Below are 19,631 nucleotides of genomic sequence, written 5' to 3' on the forward strand. Positions count from 1 at the left end.
CCTCAAACAACATACACACACACACACACGCACACACACACACACACACACACACACCTCTTTTCTTTTTGTTGTCATTACTGATTGACAGATAGTTCTGATCTTGCGGAGAGTCTGAGCAGATTCTGTTATTCTGAAGCTTTGGTTCAGTTATTTCAGCTGGTGTCTGTTCCATTTCTAAACTAGTACTACAGTGAGATCACCACTACTGTGTGTGTGTGTGTGTGTGTGTTGTCGCCCTGCCTCCTATGACGGAGTTCAGGAAGCTAGACAGTTGGTCCCTTTCACAGACATATGCACGCTCATGCCTCTTGAGGGGCGTGGGGGGTTGCTCATGTTTTCCAGCGTGTCAAGTTGTTATGCAAGCTCGCAGTGGACCAGAGCGAGAGACAAAAAAAGGTTGAGTACAGAACAGACGAAAAGGGGATGCAGGGTAGAACTGTGTGATGCTGGAGAAAGTATCAGTTGAAACAAGCAACTTAAAGACGTCACCTTGAGCTTTTTTTGGAACTTGTGATTTTTGACTGCATTTTCACTGTTGTCTCCCATTTAATAAACTAAAAGATTAAACAATTAGTCTAAAGAAATCCTCTACAGACAACCTATAATGAAACAAATCATCACCTGTAGGGCCTAAAAATTGACCTAATAGGCTGAACTCTGTTGAGAACCAGGTGTGTGTGTGTGTGTGTGTGTGTGGTCGGCCACATGGCACAGCAGTTCTAAATGAGTTGAAAACAGATGTTAAGAAGTGCTTCCACACAGTTTTTTGACAAAGTTCTGGTTGGATTACCCTATACCCCCCTGAAGCCCTATCTACCTATCCTACCAGTGCACTTCCCCTCCCCCCCTGCTCATTCCAGAGTGCAGACAAATGTGAAAGGTCAAATATCATCCACAGGATGGAGGGCTTGTTGTTTAACAGCCGTTACACAATAATGGACACTCAACGGACCCTTTTTTCCTCTCTGTTTATTTGTCACTTGAGTGGTCTGCTGTAGAAGAGCCTCCTCATACAGCTCCGGTTACCTCACCTGGTCTTCTTCTTCCATCTTTTCTCTTCTTTTTTATGCCTTAAATTCCCCTTTCTTATTAATTCTCCTATAATTCAGTGTCTGTGCAAATGTAAATGTGAGAATAACAGCAGCAGCCTATAGATTTGGTAGGTGCCCTGCAGCTCCTTGAGTGTATACAGCTTTGAAATTGGTTGCCTTTGTATAAATGTAACTCCTAACCCTCTTAGCGTTACCTTTTGAGATACACAGAAAAACCATCTGCTTACACATGACATCTGGGCGTGACATGCAGTCTAATGAAAGAATTCTGGTTGTATCTGAGAACAGGGTTGGGATTGTCACCAAACGTGACAGGGTGTGTGGAGGGTGTGGAAAGCAGATTTGTTACCATACTAGCTCAACTACATGTCATGGATCCTTAATTCTAGCCTTGGCCTCTTGTAGCAGGGTGGAAATGTTTCAGCTGGTGTGTGTGTGTGTGTGTGTGTGTGTGTGTGTGTGGAAAGAGATCGTATTACTTATTCAGAAATAATCGGTTGTAACATTAAAGTTTTCTGGAGAGTCATTCGCCACCTAGCTATGACAGCAGGAGCCGGTACCTAACTGTCAGGGAGTGCAGTGGTATGCAGTGGTATGCGAATACACAATAATGGGTGTGCATCTGCATGTGTGGGTAGCATGGAACACAAATCAAAACAAAGGAGCTTTCACTGTGGCCGCCCCTTCGTTCGGAGATGTCATGACCTGAATTTTGAATTTTGCCTCTGGTGTTTTTTGTGCTTCACTTTCTTGTATGAGTCTACGGTCAGCGAGAGTTCTCATAGTGTGTTTTGACTTTGAGGAAGCACAGCGTCCACAGGGAATGCAGCTGGATGGGTTTTCGGCGGCAATATATAGACACAAGTGTGTGTTTGTGTTAGTCTGTTTGCTTGTTGCTGAATCTGGCTGCCTGGGAAGTGGGAGGAAACCAGCTCTGCAAAATCCTGGCTGGAAATTTGGGAATGGAAGCACTGGCCAAAACATCTCCCCTGGGTGCGGTTGTCTATGGGACTCTGCCTCTTTGGTCCATGTGCATGTGAATGTGTGTGCGTCCAGCAGCGTACAGACACCCCGCCCAGCCCAGATGACATTTCAGCTCTGCAAGAGAAGGCTGGAAATGGCAGAAAATGATCAGTCTTGAATGTTCCTGTGGTCGTTAAACACATACAAACGGGTCTCCTCTTTCTGTGAATCTCCCTTTCCCAAAGAAAGCCCTTCCAGTGTAAATCCCCCTCTCTGCCCCCTTTCCCTAGCTCATTAGGGCTACAAAGCCACGTTGCCCAATCTACCTTCTGACCCCTCGCATGACAGGATTTACTAAAACAAAAAACAGGCTGAGGCCCAGAGAGAGTTTAGATTAACCATTTAAAGCTACAGTGGTATTTCACTACTAAGTAAATAACTTGAAGGGATTGAATCCCATTATTGAAATTCCCACTTTCTCATAGTGCTGAAGTTGTTTTACTTGTCCAGTTGGTTGTTAACAAGTTTGTGTTACTTGTTCTAGTACCATGTTGCTAAAATGAGCTGCATGTCGCAAACAGTTTAAAGCTTTTTGACAGTGTGTAAAAAGTGGTGTTGATGAAACTCTCTTTTCACTACCTAGCCTGGAGAAAGTTTTGAATATTACGGATCCATCACAACCCATTGTGTTTGTGTTTTTCAGCGTTGCACAGAGTGGTCGGTAGAGACAGACAGGACAGACAGGCTAGAGACAGGAATTAATGTGCCAAATGGTCTCAGGTCAGGCTTAAACCAAGGACATTGTGGTTCTACGTAACCTCTACAAAGAGACTGTGAGGATTCAGACATGGGAATCTACTTTTTCCAAGGGAGGAGCCCTGTGGCATTGTGGGAGATTTTGCATTTTCCATCTCTTGAATGTTGGTTGGACCACTGACTCATCTACTCTGTATGTGTGGTGTGAGAAGCACAGCAATGATTACCACAGCCACTCCTGAAAGGTATTTTATTAAAGGAAAACCCTAAAATGTATGTAAAGGAGCCATTTTCAACTAACCCTGCATTTCTTGGTCTTGTTAACTGCTGTATGTTTAAAAATAAGACTAATCTTAACAATCATTAAGGGGAAATGCTTTGTAAAAGAAGTGGAAGTGGAACAGTAGCCTCTAATGGCTGTAATGGGTGGAGATCACACATTGATATCAAAGATGACAATCAGGGCGGGAGGCTGAGAGAAAGAGGGTGTAGTTAATTACATTATTTCATCACAAGGACATTGAACATCAAAAAGTGACAGTACAGTGGAACAAATATTTTCTGTCAGTAGAGGATGGGTGTTAATAGTGAAGCCTACTGTACTAGTACAACTAGAAGGCGTGTGCATGTGATTATCATTGATTGTAAACCATTTATTTATGGTTTACTAATTATTCATGTTCAGGTAGCAAACATCCAGTAAGCAAACAGCTCTGAACTCACATCATTTGTTCCAGCCAATAGTCAGACGTGGGATTTGGATTTAAAGAACTACCATAAGGAGAGAGAGGAGAGAGAGAGAGAGAAGAGAGAGAGAGAGAGAGAGAGAGAGAGAGAGAGAGAGAGAGAGGGAGAGAGAGAGAGAGGAAGACAGAGAGAACAGAGAGAGAGAGAGAGAGAGAGAGAGAGAGAGAGAGGCATGTGCACTCGCACGGCTTCATTCAGCAGCTCAATGATGGATCTCTCCCGGGGTGTGTGCGAAAGATGGAATTGACAAGAGGGGGAACGCCTGTCTCTGGTCCATGACTGATGATCCAGTGGAAAGTCCTTTCGGTCTCTTATTCCTTTAGTCACTGCAAGGCCAGGCCTCACCCCAGCTTCAAAATCATTTCTCTGAGTTGCCGACGCAGACCAGCTGGATGCTGCAACTCCTCTAATGGATACGGAAAGTGGATTTAATTAAATCAGACTGCTGGAGAGTTGGTCAAGGTGGACCCGGGGCCGGCTATTCCTCCTCTACTTTCCTTTTTGTGAAGGAAAGGAAAAGGGAAAACAAAGTAGCAGGAAAATCGACTTTCTCCTGTTTTCCCCCGCTGCTCCCCTCCCTGCTCTCAACATCCCAATCTCTCTCCTTACCTTCCAGCCGTCTCCTGTTGGGAAATCGAGTTGTGTTGCTCAGTTGCCCCTCCCATTGACTAAATATGCAAATGAGCAAATGGACCTCAGGCCTTTGCCCTGTTCCCTGTGCCACTGGCGACCGGCCTCCGCAGACCTGGCATTAAATGTCAGGAACTGGTCAACTTTTTAGACCCCCATGTCCTGCATTATTTAATTTAGTTTAGTCATCTTTCCTTTTTTAAATCGTCCAAAGGTTCCTTTCATGTAAACAGTAGTAAAAAGGAAGTGGGCTGGTTGTAGCCCAGAGTGTCAGCATGTTTTAGGGTTTAGATCACTCCCCCTGGATGAAATATTTATCTGCAGTACACCTATCACTGCGGCATGGGAAGATGAAAACATTTGTCGCTCCACGCCGTCAGTATTTTTATTTTTTTTCTTTGTGTTTTCAGGGGAGAATTCAGCAGATCAGATAAAAGGCTGTGGCAGCAAAACACACACCCACAACAACAGACACACACACACACACACACACACACCCCTATATGTTACCTGTCACTTACCTTTTAATTGACAAGCTGATGCAGTCCCTGCGCTTGTCACTGCTTTTCTCACCCTCCTGTTGAGTGTGTGTGTGTTTGAGCATTTGTGTGACGTCACATGCAACCCAGCCCAGCACCCCAAATAAACAGACCCAGCGAACTCGATAAATGCACTCGCACCTCTACTTCCTCTTTCTCTTTTCTCACAGTCTCTCTCACTCTCCCTCCACCACCACCGCCACCACCTTGTCTTCCTGTTCCGGATTTATTTTTGTTTCTTTCTCCCTCTTTTTCTCTTTTTTTTTGTTGTAAAAAGACTTGTATTCCGTCATGAATTTAAGTAAGTGGATGTCTTGGAGAAAGCGCAACTTTTTCAGGAGGAAAAGGAAGCCTGAAAATAGTATTTATCTAGGTAAGTAAATATGTAGTTCAGTGGATTCAAACAAGCATTACAGGAAACTGAGCTGTTTATCCACTTAACTCACAAAGTGATCAGCCACTTTATCTGTTTCACTCGCCGAAAAAGGCTGTAAAACCAAACCGAATGCCCCAGTTTTTCATACATACATCGCATCAGATTTAACATTATCTGTGACATCTTTTCTTCCAGTGACTTTTTCCCTTTTGCTTCTTTGTTTTTGCAAGAACTAATTATGCATCGGTGTGTGGCTTAACCATCAACATCCGCTTACTGTTATGATGGACTACATGTCATGTCTTTGAAATTAAATGTATCGATTTCTCACTTTCATCATGTGGAAAAAGTAAGAAAAAAAAAAGCTAAAAACATGCTTTTTTTTAGATGAAATAAGTGAAATATGTGAAAGTAAAATAAGGGTGAGTGTTCCGGTTATAAGACTATGGTTCTATGGTCCTGTTTCACATTTGTCACGTTGCATCAGATTCAAATTTGACATAAATGATGCCCAGTTATTTGTTATGGTGCAGGCCTTTTTTCGGTATCACCGGTCTATTCACCTTGGCAACAAACACTACGTGTTAGGAAGCCTCGAGCCAAGAGCGCAAACCTTTCCACATTGTTGAGTTCATCTCTCTCATTTTGACAGAAATCACTGCAGTTATTTTATGACTCAGTATGTTAGATTGCTCACATTCATGCTCCTGCGTGTTGTGTGACAGCTACATTGGTTATGATGTTAACGTTCTCCATTTACAGATATGTGTAATATAATCTATATATGGGTGGGATCTGATTGTGGTGGGTGTGTGTTGAGATTTCCTGCAAATGCAGATCAAAAAAGTTGATGCCTTTGCCCCACCACATTGCCTCTCTCCTACTGTGTTGTGTCTGTGTTTGTGCGCTGATCTCTGGCTGATATGCGCTTCTTTGTCTCTTTCTCCCATCTTGTCACGTCACTTGCATTCTGTCCCGTTTGCACGCAGAGATGGTGCCGAACAGTGTTTCTGTGTTTATCTGCGTTCATCCCCTATCCCACGATGCATTATGACTCCCACCCGTGGCTTGCCCCGTCCTGTTCTGCTCTGCCCCCAATCTGTTTCCCTTTCATTGACAGTGTCCCTCATTCCCTCCCTTCTTTCCTTGCTGTGGCATTCTTCAGATTTTTTTTCCCTCCCTTGCTGGTCAAGGAGTGACAGAGCCAGAGGAGAGAGCAGGAGAGGGAAGCAGGAATGTCAGATACTGTCTTGCGCTGATTCTCTTGGACTTTTTCCTTCATACACTTTTTAAAACATTTATTTTTGCTTTTGCTGCTTTTCGGCTCAGCGTAAAAGATGGCAGAGTATGGACTCAAACTCAGAGGTATGAACTTTTGACAGGTGTGTGACACATGGCTTGTTGGCAGATAGGTGTGCTACAGGTGGTGCAGTTAGGTGTGGTAGACAAAGGTGACAGATGCTGTATATTTTTAGTAGTTTTCTGCAATCTGATCAAGGTGTATGCAAGCTTGATATAAAAGCAAGATCATCGTTTTTTTAAGTAAAACTGGGTTGAAACAACATTTCTAGTGTACTTTCTCCTCCTCTTCGGCAAACACACTTAAGATCCTGCAGGTTTTACGATATTTCAGTTTTAAGAAGAGGTACACAAAGATGTCTTAATATCACAATCGGTAAAAGTAGTGGCATAAATGTTGTATACTACATTAGGTTTTAAACACATGTGACGCTTAAGATTTATGTGATTGGATTGTGATAAATGTAGTTGGTAGCTGAAGCCAGTCAGACTCAGCTTTACGGTTTAATTTTCCCTGACTTTGCTCATTTCACACTCATTTTAGCAGTTGCAGCAGTGATTTACAGTTTATATCACTGACTTGGCTTCCTGCTTACAGATCATCAGCCTGCTCTGACTTCACTAAATTGCAGTTCCCCTCACCTCACCGTTCTTGTTCACCCCTAATTACACCAAATCGTGCACCTATGCACACCGCAGAGGTGTTTTTAAAGCTGCTAAGTAGGGATATGGGTTAATCTTTCTGGACGTTCGAAGTGTTTTGCTTACAAATTCCCAGATCTTGGCGAGGGAAGAGTGTCAACAAGGCTGTGCCGGCTGGGACAAGCTTAGACAAGTGACCACTGGAGGGAGGAGGGAGGAATGCAGGGGAAATTATAGGAATTCTATGCATTCCTTTCAACCTATAGAGTCAAAATAAAATGCATCTCTGCAATTAAACGAATAGGAGTGAGTTTTTACATCCACTTTTGTGTCTGCATATGTGGGGAAAGGAGAACATTTGTAAGAGTAAGTGAAGGGATGAACAATGGTTGACTTGAAAGCCTAACAGTGTGATTGTTGTAGGACTATGTGTGTGTCCTGTGTAAGGATTAGTGCCCCCCAACAGGCTGTGGGTGGTGCTGTGCTGAAAGACAGTAGAGCCAACAGCTGAGCCCCCTTCCTGGCTCACTTCAAGGTGAAGTTCACCCTGGGGAAACTTTTTTTTGCTTTTTTTTTTTTTTTTTGTGCAGCCTCTGCTTGAGAGTTGTTTCATAGCCAAGACACGAGCTTTCCTTCATTTTTCATCACCAGTGACCCAAGTAAAGTGTGCACTTTGCATCCAATTTCACACACAAAAAACACACTTTTGGTACTTTGGACTTTGAACTAGGTGACAGCTTTCAAACACACATCCCAGTTGGTTTTCTGCCAATTAAACTTTCAGTCACTTCAGCTGACACTGGAGCTAAATGTATGGTTACTCAGTTAACTGTGGTTGATTCAGTGGCCACACATGTATTTTAAAGTTTTGCCAACACAGCGACTGGGGAAATCTAAGTTTTACCTCTGAAGAATAACTTGGCTGAAGGTAATTGCTGCTCAGTGGTGCGGATACACTTTGTAAATATCTCCATTTGTCTAAGCTCCACTCTCTCATGTTTACTATGTGATGCTGCCGTGGAAACCCTGATGGTTTGTTTGATATTCACCTCAGTGCCTCCCACCATTTGCCCCTTGTCCCTGCTGTGTGGTCACAGGCTCTCTCCACCTGTGAGAGGGAGGGAGAGTTAATAGACTGGGGCTGTATATTTTATGTGTCTGCTCTGTGTTTCCAGCTGCCTGCCTTGAGGAACGTGTGTTTCTGTGAATTTCTTTTTCTCGCCCAGTTATGTCATGCTTTGAGGTTCATTTTTCTCAATCTTTTCAGTGCTGTCAATTCTTGCTTATGTAATCTTGGTCAACACTGGGTCAAGGAGATTGGAGCAGCCTGGAAATTAGATTTGAAATAAACTTGTATCTGAAAGCTTTTTTTTGGTATACAGAATGTATTATCTCGTTGTTGTTTTTTGCATTCATACATCTTTTTAACTGAAGCTCCACAAACAGGCTGTGAACATTAGAGAATTGGTCTGTAGTCTTCATGCTGTACATAACAGTATATTGGGAGCATGTGTGTACTCAGTGAGCTGTGAGAAGACAGCAGTGGGATTACTCTTCCTGATGTAATCACTACTTCCTGTTCGCCTGTTGAGGAATAGAAACAATTGTTTCTCAGCAAATTTACTGTACATGACAATGCACTATGTGCAGAGTGTGTATCTGTGGCTGTATCCCTCTGCTTACAGTAATGTGAGTGTGTGCGTGTGGCTTATGTGAAATATAGTGACTGGGACTATTATTTGAGAAGAGTTAACTATTTGTTCTGCAAACAAATGTGCATGTGACTCTGTTGCTTCACTGTGTTGGTGCAGTTGGCTGATAGGATATCTTTATCGTACGACCGAGTGACCCATAAAGACTGCGCTGCAGTAAAAGCTTTTTTAGACTGTTGCCAGTTGTCGGGAATATGATCAGGCAAACATTTTGCTTTTTAATATTAGCAGGACTCAAATTCAGTGATTGTTCTGAACAGCCATCTTTTTCTGTTTGACTCATTGATGGTTATCAGACAACATTTATATATTTATAGCTTCTCTGTACACAATAAGACCATGCTAAACTGATTCCCCCAGTAATAATTAACCTAACTAGATAAACACTTATTTATCTTCAAAGAAATTCACCATTCGATATGTCCAATGCTTCTATGGATTCCTTTTTTGGTTTAAATGTAAATCAGGCAGAGATGACATGTTGAGAGGCTTCAATTAGCAGCAGCAGTGGATTCGATTATAGGTTTAACTCTCTTCATAGCAAAGGATCACAAAGGGACAAGAGGATTGAGTTGTAGGAAACAGTTTGTGTATTCCTCTTTTTGTGCAAACTTAACACAAAAAGTTGATGAGTGTGTTCTTTTTCTAATTAGACTAATTAGGCCTTTTACTTATAGATATTGGCCTTGGACACTAAATTAATTGTGTTTGTGTCAAGCTGGAACCTTTTTAACTTGATCAGCTTTAAAGCTTTAAGACTCAGTTGAAGATGAACATGCCTCAGGTTAGGTCTCGCTGAACTGAAAGCATGCCACTTGCCATTCACACAGGCATAAATTGAAGACCACAGCTGATTTGACAGTTTGTTTACAACTCTGTAACTGTAAGTGTGCCCATGTCTTTTTCCTATCATAAATGTCAACATGTAAGTGGTATGCAATACATCCACGGCTGAAGTACTTGTGTGGGCAGATGTAAACACACACAAGTAAATTGACTGAAGTGGACGTGTGCAATTAATGTTGTATATACAGACTCCCCTTGGTACGGGTATTTTTTCTCTCGCGCTCACACACATGCACTTGAACACACTTGCTGCTTTGATCCGTCCAGCAGTAAGACATTCCTGTGCTGTGGTGAGTAGGAGCAGCAGACAGATTGAGGGGGGAGCAGTGTTTATGAATCGAGCGTATTGTCCTGTCAAGGTGGTATGGTGGAGAGCCCAGGAGACCTGAGCACACGGAGACCTGAGCCCACAGAGACCCTCTCCCCAGGGGCCTCGGAGGCCCTACACAGGGTGCCCATAAGGCTGTAAGGACAGGAGCCCTATGTAGGGCTTTTTATGAAAGGAAAATTGATACTGTGTTGAAAGCATACCTGTAGTATACTTGTGCTGCTCCTCATGAGTTGTTCTCAAAATGTTCTTGCCAGCATTTTTCTCTCCCTCTGGCTGCCTCTCTAGGTCTTTCTGGCCCTCTTTCACCTGTAAGTTATCCACTGTGATTGATTGCCATCAGTTACTGGTCACCTAACCCATGCTGTTTTACTTTTCATCAAGACCCCTTCTTTGTCCCCTGTACCCTTTTCTCCATCATCTCCATTCATCACCTCCTTCAGACATGACCTCTTTGTCTTCTTCACCTCTTAAGAAATAATCTTTTAAGTGCTATTGTTGCTGCCAGAGAAAAATGGGTCAACATACTCTCAGGAGGGCCTTTTTTACAGTGTTACTGTTCAAAGTACTTTAAAGACAATGACGCAGAGAAGAGGACACAGTGCAAGTGTTTACCAGTCTAGGCAACTAGCCGGTTTTGCTTTTGTCCCCACCTCAAAATCTTACCTTTCCAGTTGTCTTAGCTCCACTTAGCTTCTACTCCGGTCTTCGTGACATTTCAGAAGCATTTAGGTGACAAAAAAAACATGTTTGCCTTGTTCCTACTGTGAATGGCACACAGAAACCAGGAACATTTAATATTATTCTGTACTCTCACACACATTTATACATATTTATGCCTACTGTACTAATAATGCTTAAAATCTGTGAAAGCAACTTTAGCAACTAAAACGTTTTCAAATTCAGTCGATAAATTAGTGTCTACCCAGACTATGGAATTTCAAGATAAAATGGAAAATGTAGAAACCATGTCTTGTCGTCTTTCCAATTCTTTCAAGTCAAGTCATTTTCTTGTATAGCTCAAATCAAATCTCAATACTTAGACCCTCCATTTGAATATGAAAGAAGTCCCAAAAAATCCCTCTCTTCCACCACCATTTATCTCATCCTCTCATCTTTTCACCTCTCTCACTCCCAGCTCTGGCCTCCCCTTGCAGTAAAATCTTGTTTTTATGCCCCTTCTCACCCTGCCGGCGGCTGCGCACATGCACACAACATACACTCCATGCACCCCAAACAAAGAAGCTGACTACTGCTGGGGCTGGTGATCATAACCTTTGACCCTTTGTTCAGTTCATGGTGCTTTACACAGCGGCTAGTTGAATGACAGTGGCAGTTAAACGCACATACGCTTTTACCTCTTCTACACCCCTAGATTACAGTCTTAGACCTCATTCACGGTGCTTAGAAGCAGACGTGAATGCATTTCTTTTTTGACCCATACCCTCAGGTGTACAATTCTAACACAGACTGACAACTGGTTATTTAAGAGGCTGCAGTCAAAGGAGGGCAATAAACTAACTTTGCAGAATATGGCGGGCTCCTTGCGTCACTTAACTGAAGCTCTGATATGTCTGAGATGTAGATTCTCTGATACTATAACAGATAACAGCCATTCCCTCAGGTGTATAATGCTGTTTCTGTATTTGGCTGTGGGAGTTCACTGCTACTGAAGCTGCAATGATATGATGTACTTGTCTGAAGTTTAATAATCCACCACTCTGCATCCTGTGATTGTTGATCTTAAGAGCAAGATAAATTCTCTGAAAGGCTTCTTTTGGCATGTCCTGTTTTATTTTGTTTGACTGGAAATAATCAGCACAACAACATTAGCTCACCAGAGCAGATTAAAGGAGTTTAGAAGAAAATAGAAAAGTATTTAATGTGTATCAGTCACATCTGGCCAATATCATTTACGCCCTGGCCTGCAAATCTTGTTCTTCAGATGTTAGAAAAGATGTTTGTTTGTACAAACCAGACCAGATGTCCCATCATTATCATTTTAATAGTTTGTTTTCAGTAAAAATGAAGATTTTGATGCTAAAATTATCATTCCCACTAATTGTGAATCATATTGTAATCGTAATATCTGTCAAAAATAATCACAATATGACTTTTGAACCATATCGTGCAGCCATTATTCATTTATCAATTCATTATTAAGCGATGACTTGAAATTAGATATATTCCTAATTACTGAAATGGATTATTTTCCTCCATATCCTTTTAAGTGTGAGACAAAGTACAAAAATAACTTTCTAAGTCAAGTCCAAGGCTTTGTATGAGTTACTCTGATCCATTACAGGAACCAGGCACATCAAAGGATCTGACCCTCTGCCTGACACACAATGAGGCCTTATTAGAGAGAGCCATGTTGGAGAGAATAACGAAGGAGCAGGGAGGGAGGGAGTCAAGCGGGAAGAGAATGTGAAATATTTGATTGTATTCAGAGACCAGAGAAACACTATAAATGGGAATGGGCGTGTGCACACATGCAAATGGTTTCTTTTTTTTTTTTTTTTGGACAACGTGGTGTGTTACCTTTACCTCTGACATGGCACACCTTTTGACATTTTGCACACATTTTTCTGAATACCCCTCTCTTACCTACATTTTGTTCAGCCACATTGATTACAATGCTTTTAAGCTGTGATGCCTGCAGCTACAATCACCATTTACCATCATGTTGTGTTAGAGTAAATTTGGCCAGTTCCTGAAATAAACTAATGGAACTAATGGACTTTGTTCTTTGCTGTCTTCATAAGAACTATACCTACTGTCAATGTGTGATTTCTGATACACCCGTTCACCTTTCTAATCTGTTTTGTTCTGTTCCACAGATGAGCATGACGCCGTACAGCAGAAAACATTCACCAAATGGATAAATGCACAGTTCTCCAAGGTAAGGAAAGATTGTACACCAGTTCAAACAAATGCCAAACCTTTACTACACTACGGAATAGGGTGACAGGCCTGCTGCTTGCAGGGAAGTAGACTAAATGGTGGAAATGTTTAGACCAATGAAGTTTGTGTGTGTGGTCCTGTTTTTATATATCATAAACACACCATCCACAGAGTTGTGTTAAATATGTTTAGTTGATTTTTCTAACTGGATTTTGTTTAAACATTTGCACTCCTCAGACAACATAAACTCTGAAGCTCTTAATTGCTCTTAGTTTCACTCTCGATCTTGAATTTCTGTCGCTACATAGGCCTGCGTTGGCTTGTTTGTTGATTGCTTACTGCAACAACATCTGAATGATTGTTTCTGGGCTGCCTCTGTGTAGACTAGTAGTCAGTTGTGCTGTTTTGTCTAATCAGACGGAGAAGACGCCTATCAAGGATATGTTCTCTGACCTGAAGGATGGGAGGAAGCTGCTGGACCTGCTGGAGGGTCTCACCGGCACTGTCCTGGTAAGTTTGCACATGTGTGCATTAAGGTTTGCACAACAAATTATGAAGAAATAAGTCATCTGACCCTAAAATAGAGAGAAAAAAATAGATTTTTTTTTATTTCCACTACTATTGGTTTATCTTATCAGTACTCAGTCTTTATCAGTACACTCTCGCCAAAGTTTGACTTCATTTGGAACTTCGGCTACGGCACGAAAAACACACGTTTGCCGTGTACGTGCATTTTTATCAAGTTTGGCAACACTGATGTCAAGCACAGGTGATAACAGCAAAGAAACGCTTATTGTTTTTTTGGCAAAGCATGCAATGAAATGACAGGAGTGTTCTGTTTTTATAAGCTAAGTTGTGACTGCTCCACTCAAGCTGGGACTAGCACATGCATCACCTCATGTACACTCAAATGTTAAACCTACTGTAAACACTGGAGCCACACGGGGGGCCTCAGCAGATGTATTTTGGATCCTGGAATAGAACGAGCTAAATTAAGAACAGATGTTTTGCAAACACACTATAGCCCCTTTTTATCCTTTGTAGATGAATAGATGTTCTCATATTATTTGAATTTTAGCATTTTCTGCACTTATGTTATTTTCAGCAAGACATTTCAGTTTTTCCTCCACACAGACTTCGCTCAACAAACACTCTCAAACAGGAGTTGGTAAAGAACCAGATAAAATGTGTATTTATAAGAATAATTCTTCTAAAGGAATTTTGGATATTCCTTTTTTTTTTAATCAGTGTCACCTTGCTGTCACCCCTTCAGCGGCATATCTGCTTTCTAGCACCTGCAGCTGTACTAAGTGCCAACTGTCTCTATGCCACACACACACACACACACACACACACATATACACACACACATACATACACACACACATACTCTCTGTGTGATACCAGGATACTAATTCTATAAGTGGGTGCTAATGAGTGGTTGAGGTATGTGAAGACTTTAAAAGGATTTGCAGTTGGCAGCTATTCATCCTGCCATTCTTTCCATAAGTTGGACTGTTGACACTGCTGATAAGGTAATGGGTGTGATGAATGTATGGTGAAAAACACTCCGCTGAATGATGGCACAGCTTTTCTTAGTGTAATGCCTGTCATTGTACATTTTAGTACTCAGTATTAGTTTTACTATCATGCATGTCCATTCTCCATCCATTTGACAAGAGCTCAAATGGTTGATTTACGTCATGTTTAGATCCCTGCAGACTTACGATTGGCTAGTGAACTTTGAACATGCTGATTTGACTGTGTTTCCTGTTCCTCAGACCAAAGAGAGAGGTTCCACCAGAGTGCACGCTCTCAATAACGTCAACAAAGTACTTCAAGTTTTGCATCAAAATAATGTGAGTATTGAGGTGTTTTCTGGTGTTTTTAATGCTGTTGTTGCATCAGCTGCTGTTTGGGAGATGCTTTTAGCCAGGTCACATGTAGCATAGTGGTTCTTATCCAGCTTCCATTAAGAATCTGCAGGATTTCATTTGAGCCACACAGTACAACACAGTACAGCCAGAAAGAGGGAACAATAGTGAATAGTAAAATTAGCTACTGTTGTATTTTGTTGAAGTAAAACCACATACACTCTTTGGCTATAATACATTTGACATATCTTAGACTACACTGTAAGTGATGTGAACAGTTTCAGTCAAGGTAATGCTTGATTCAAACCAGTTACTTCCTGTAACTTTACCAGACTACATGTTCTCCTGTGGCCTTTTATCTGAATGTGTAATTTTGTCTACATTGTCTTCTGTATTTTTCTTTGTCTGTCTGCCTCCCTCTCTCCTTTGCTACCTCATCCCTCCTCCTCCTCTCTGTGTAATAGTTGGTCTTAAATGCCTTGAATTTAGCAGTGAGAGATAATGGGCAGGGCACGCTCATGGGAAGTAGCAGAGGCTGGGGTTTGCATGCAACCCCTGCTGGTGTCCCTCCTGCCAGAGCCAGAGACTGTCAGCTGGCAGTGAAGGCCAGATTTCCCACGGGCCCTTTTAAGTCTGCTGAGTGGAGAAAATGAAATAAGGGCTTAGAAGTTTTTGAAAATAAATAGATATCATAAATCCTTGATGTTTGTAATAGAAGTTTAGAAATCATGAATCCAAAACTATACCCAAAAACCAGCAGGGGCTACAGCATTGAAAAATGTATTAGTAGTCACAGTGTTGAAGTGCAAAAAGCAAGTTTTTGTAAATGTTTTTGGTTCCAACTCGGCTTAAACTTGTAAAGAAAGCATCCTGACTGGAAACATTACAAATTGGCATGGGATGCACACGGCCCAGGACAGGAGGGCTCTGCAGTGAGTGCATCAGTGATATTCGTGAGGTGCTTGTGCAGAGCCCAAAGAATACTAAAAGACAAAACCCACCCCAGCAACAGCCTGTTTACCCTGCTACCGTCTGACAAGCGGTATAGAAGTATCTGCTGCCATACCACCAGACTACAGAACAGCTTCTTTCCTCAGGCTGTGAGACTTTATCCTATGCAGACCATAAATTATATAAATTAGTGTTTTGTTTTTTGTAGTATAAAGGGACTACAGCTTGCATTTTGTTGGACAACCCTCTGTTGTGGAATGATAGATAAATTAACCTCGAACCTTACGCAGTCAAAACACACATGAATAAGATGTGTGAAGCCTTTCCACTGTCAACTGCAATATGCACAAGACTCATCATAATTGTCCTCTGCAATAATGCTGACCTAGACCGCTGTCTAACCAGAGGTTAAAGGGAGTGCTGGATGATTCTTGTTGCTTCAAAAGCTTCACAGGGAAGAATATCCTAGTTTACTGTAGTTTGGGGACGGAAACATATACACAGATGCAGCGGTATGATTTGCTGTATATGTGAGCTCCTGCGTGTGTGTGTGTGTGTGAGAGACAGAAAGAAAGAGAGGGAGAGAAGTGATGGTTTGGCAGGATGGGGCTAATTGGGACTAGACATGGGTCAGAGGTCACTTTTTAGTTTGACCAGACACTTGATCTCATGTTCCACTCGGTGCCTTGATACTCTCAAAAATATTTATATGTAATCAGTCTGCACTTGGCCTCACCTCGTATGGCAAGTGCTGGACAAGGCTGCAGACATACTTTATAGGTAGCATTGGAAGGCTGTAATGAGGGCGGTATAATCCACAGTGTGGTGCAGAAGTGGTTTAGAAGTATTCAGCTGTAACACTGTGGACACTCATTAAGATTTGAAGCAATATTATTTGCTCCACTGAACTCAGATCAGAGTTGTTACTTTATGGGTGCTAAGTGTTGTAACAGTTATAAACAGCTTAATTTTGAAAGGATATTATGATTACAGCAAACAAAAGAGACTTTACATTGTGTGCAACTGTGTCGCCTTTCCAATCACTCTGATCGAACCAGGAAACATTCCTACTTTAACGCACAGCTGTGCACCGTTGCTTGTGTTATTAATTATTTAATTTTAACTTTTAAGTCTCATTATCTTTCATATCTTTTAGGTTGATTTGGTAAACATAGGAGGCACCGATATCGTGGATGGGAACCACAAGCTGACCTTGGGCCTCATCTGGAGTATTATTCTTCACTGGCAGGTGAGCACACACATATTCACAAACATGTGCTGTTCCTTTCTTTCCACCCACCTCCAGCACACAAAGGCTGATTAATGTTTGCTCTGACCGTGAACTCACAATTCACAGATGTTACAAGAGGGATCAAAAATAGAGTTGATGGAAAATCTGTTTTATTATCTTATTGTTGTGCACACATGCGTTCATCCATGTAAACATGCTCATCCATTGCTTTGTGTGAGTCTGAGTTGCTGCTAATGGCCATGTGAAGGAAAACAGTTAATTAAGAGATTTACCTTAAACTGGTTTGAACACTGCCAGTCTTCTACTATAGTTTTTCGTTACTCCATTATTATTAGGTTACATTAATGTCACTATTGTCACCAAGTGTGCATGGTATGCTGTTGTTATCATAGCAAACCTGTTAATGTGATGGGAAAAATAAATAAGATATTATCTACTATAGTAGATAGAGTAATGTGAATCCTGGTAAAGAAAGGAAATAAAAATGTGCAAAATTGAATGTTTTTACTGTTGTTTATTATCTAATATTAATGTGTGTTTTTTCCATGTTAATGCAGGTGAAAGACATAATGAAGGATATTATGTCCAACTTGCAGCAGACCAACAGTGAAAAGATCTTACTGAGTTGGGTACGCCAATGCACCCGTTCATACCCAGAAGTCAATGTGCTGAACTTCACCACTAGCTGGGCTGACGGCCTGGCACTCAACAGCATCCTACACCACTTCAGGTGAGGAGGGATGATAGACTCTGTGGTTGCTGGAGCACAAAATGTGGTCATGGTAACAAACCTTTTTACTGCAGTGGTCTCAGGAAAAAGCGTGGTTGTTGCATGCCATTTTGTGAGACCGCATTTTCGGTACTTTTCCCTCCCTGCCACCCTCTTGTTGTGCTGCGTTGTGAAATTTGTTGCTGTGAGATGAATGTTCTGCTTTAAGTTGACATTGCATATTTGACATATGCCCTTTGACTCTGAATGTAAATCACACTGAGCACGAACCAAGACCTTCAAATGCTGACAAGGAACCAAGGCCTGGAATTTAGAGATGGCAATGTGTAGGACCCTTTCTTTGTCGTGTTGTGTGTGTGTATTAAGTGGCGGGATGTCAGCGTTGACAGTGTCAGCGGCCTGCGGGTGTGGTACCACGTGCTTTAGACTGTTACTCAATGGTTTACGTCCGGTACATGTTCCACTGTTTGCACCGCTTGGGGTTGTGTGTGGTTGTGTGCGTGTGTGGTGTGTGCGCGCGGCGCTGTTGTGTGTGGAAAGAAGAGAGCTACAGAAGGACGGTAGGAGGTGTTGTCCCCCCCTCATTATAGCCCCGTCTGTCCTCCTACTAGGGACACCGCGACGTACCACGCGGCACTGTCTTACAGGCAACAAGCATTCACCCACACACACACAGGCACACTCCACCCCCTCAGAACACAACTACACACGCACAGACACCACACACACACACCACACAGGCCTGTGAGCTGTGAGAAAGGCAGTGTATGGTTTGACCTGGGCCAGGGTTTTAGGTTGGATCACGAACAACACATTCCCACCCATACCTGGGCTCTCAACAGCAAGTCTCCCCTGCACACAAAAAGAAAGGTCATTTCACTTTTTTTCACGTACACCAAGGATAGGAAATGCTTACAGGTAAATATAGTAATTTATTGCCCCAAAAGGTTATTCTAAAACCAATCTCCTCCCCTTGAATTCATATCACATGTATGGCATACATACTATGGTTTTATCAAAATGTATGTGCCATAGAACAACAGAAAGTGGTGTTTCTTAAAAATCAAAAAGAGGAGAAATTATGGTTCAATTCAGGTAACGAAGTGTTACCCTTTCATTCAACGTTTCAGATTTACCTATCACTCCCAACAGCACCAGCACTTAGAGAAATTCACCACATTTTAAGGCAGAGTAGTATACGTGGGTATGTGTGATATGATCAGAAGCACTGTCTAACCCTGTTAATACTGGGACTTCCTTGAAGCTACTGGCTCCATGGTTTGCCGCTCTTGATTGCCTACGTTCTCGTGTGGTTTTTAGGCCAAATGCATTCAAGGCTGGGAAGCAGGTGGTCAGATTGTCAGCCCCAGTGGAGAGACTGGGACCATTGCTTCGAGCTGTATGCCAAAGACAGACGTGTTCATTAATTGAGGTACTGGATCCCGAAGTTACGGCAACTCTCTTTCACCCACTTTTCCACATTTACACATGGGCACGCTGATTTTCCATTTGAACCAAGAATAATGGAACTGTTTTTATTTAAAATTGGAATAGGAAAGGAGAGGAGGACGAGGGAAAAGCACTATCAAATTTCTTAATCTTATAGTGGTACCAAAGTGGATATGTGGATGACTATACTCAGAACTGTCCAAAATTCCCACATATTAAAACAGTCTGTGTTCACAAAGTTCTACTTTAATGTTCATGCCAGCAGGTTGGGTAAACTCATGGTGGGAGTAAATACTTTTGATGTTGTCTTTTGGCTGAAGATTTGTAAGAACTGTGTTTGCTCAGAATGTTTTTCCAGTTTCATGTAGCACCTGTAGATGCTCGGTGTACCGTTGGCTGTCTGTATTCACACAGACATTTGATTATGTCAGAACCGTAGGGCCAGTCACACCTGAACCTGTGTACAAAGCCAGCTTTAGTCAATATAAACAAGTCTCAACCTGCCCCCTTTTCTCTCCCCTCCACCTTTGCTTCTTCAATCTCCTCCTGTCACCCCTTAACGGCTATCTCACTCCCAT

The 19,631-nt window shown here is 42.0% G+C and overlaps 1 protein-coding gene across 1 annotated transcript in view; it reads left to right on the forward strand.

Annotated features, from left to right (window-relative positions):
* LOC118340999 (utrophin-like) overlaps window positions 1–19,327 on the forward strand; it is a 24,055-nt gene extending 4,728 nt beyond the window's left edge. The window contains exons 3-9 of the mRNA XM_035679165.1: window positions 12,734–12,795; window positions 13,215–13,307; window positions 14,579–14,656; window positions 16,779–16,871; window positions 17,432–17,604; window positions 18,925–19,003; window positions 19,319–19,327. Coding sequence (XP_035535058.1) covers window positions 12,734–12,795; window positions 13,215–13,307; window positions 14,579–14,656; window positions 16,779–16,871; window positions 17,432–17,604; window positions 18,925–19,003; window positions 19,319–19,327 — 587 coding nt within the window. The remainder of the gene's footprint in view (window positions 1–12,733; window positions 12,796–13,214; window positions 13,308–14,578; window positions 14,657–16,778; window positions 16,872–17,431; window positions 17,605–18,924; window positions 19,004–19,318) is intronic.
* Window positions 19,328–19,631: the final 304 nt, after the last annotated feature.

The sequence above is a fragment of the Morone saxatilis genome, unplaced genomic scaffold (assembly GCF_004916995.1).
Source record: "Morone saxatilis isolate NCDOM2014 unplaced genomic scaffold, NCSU_SB_2.0 Contig7, whole genome shotgun sequence".
NCBI lineage: Eukaryota > Metazoa > Chordata > Actinopteri > Moronidae > Morone > Morone saxatilis.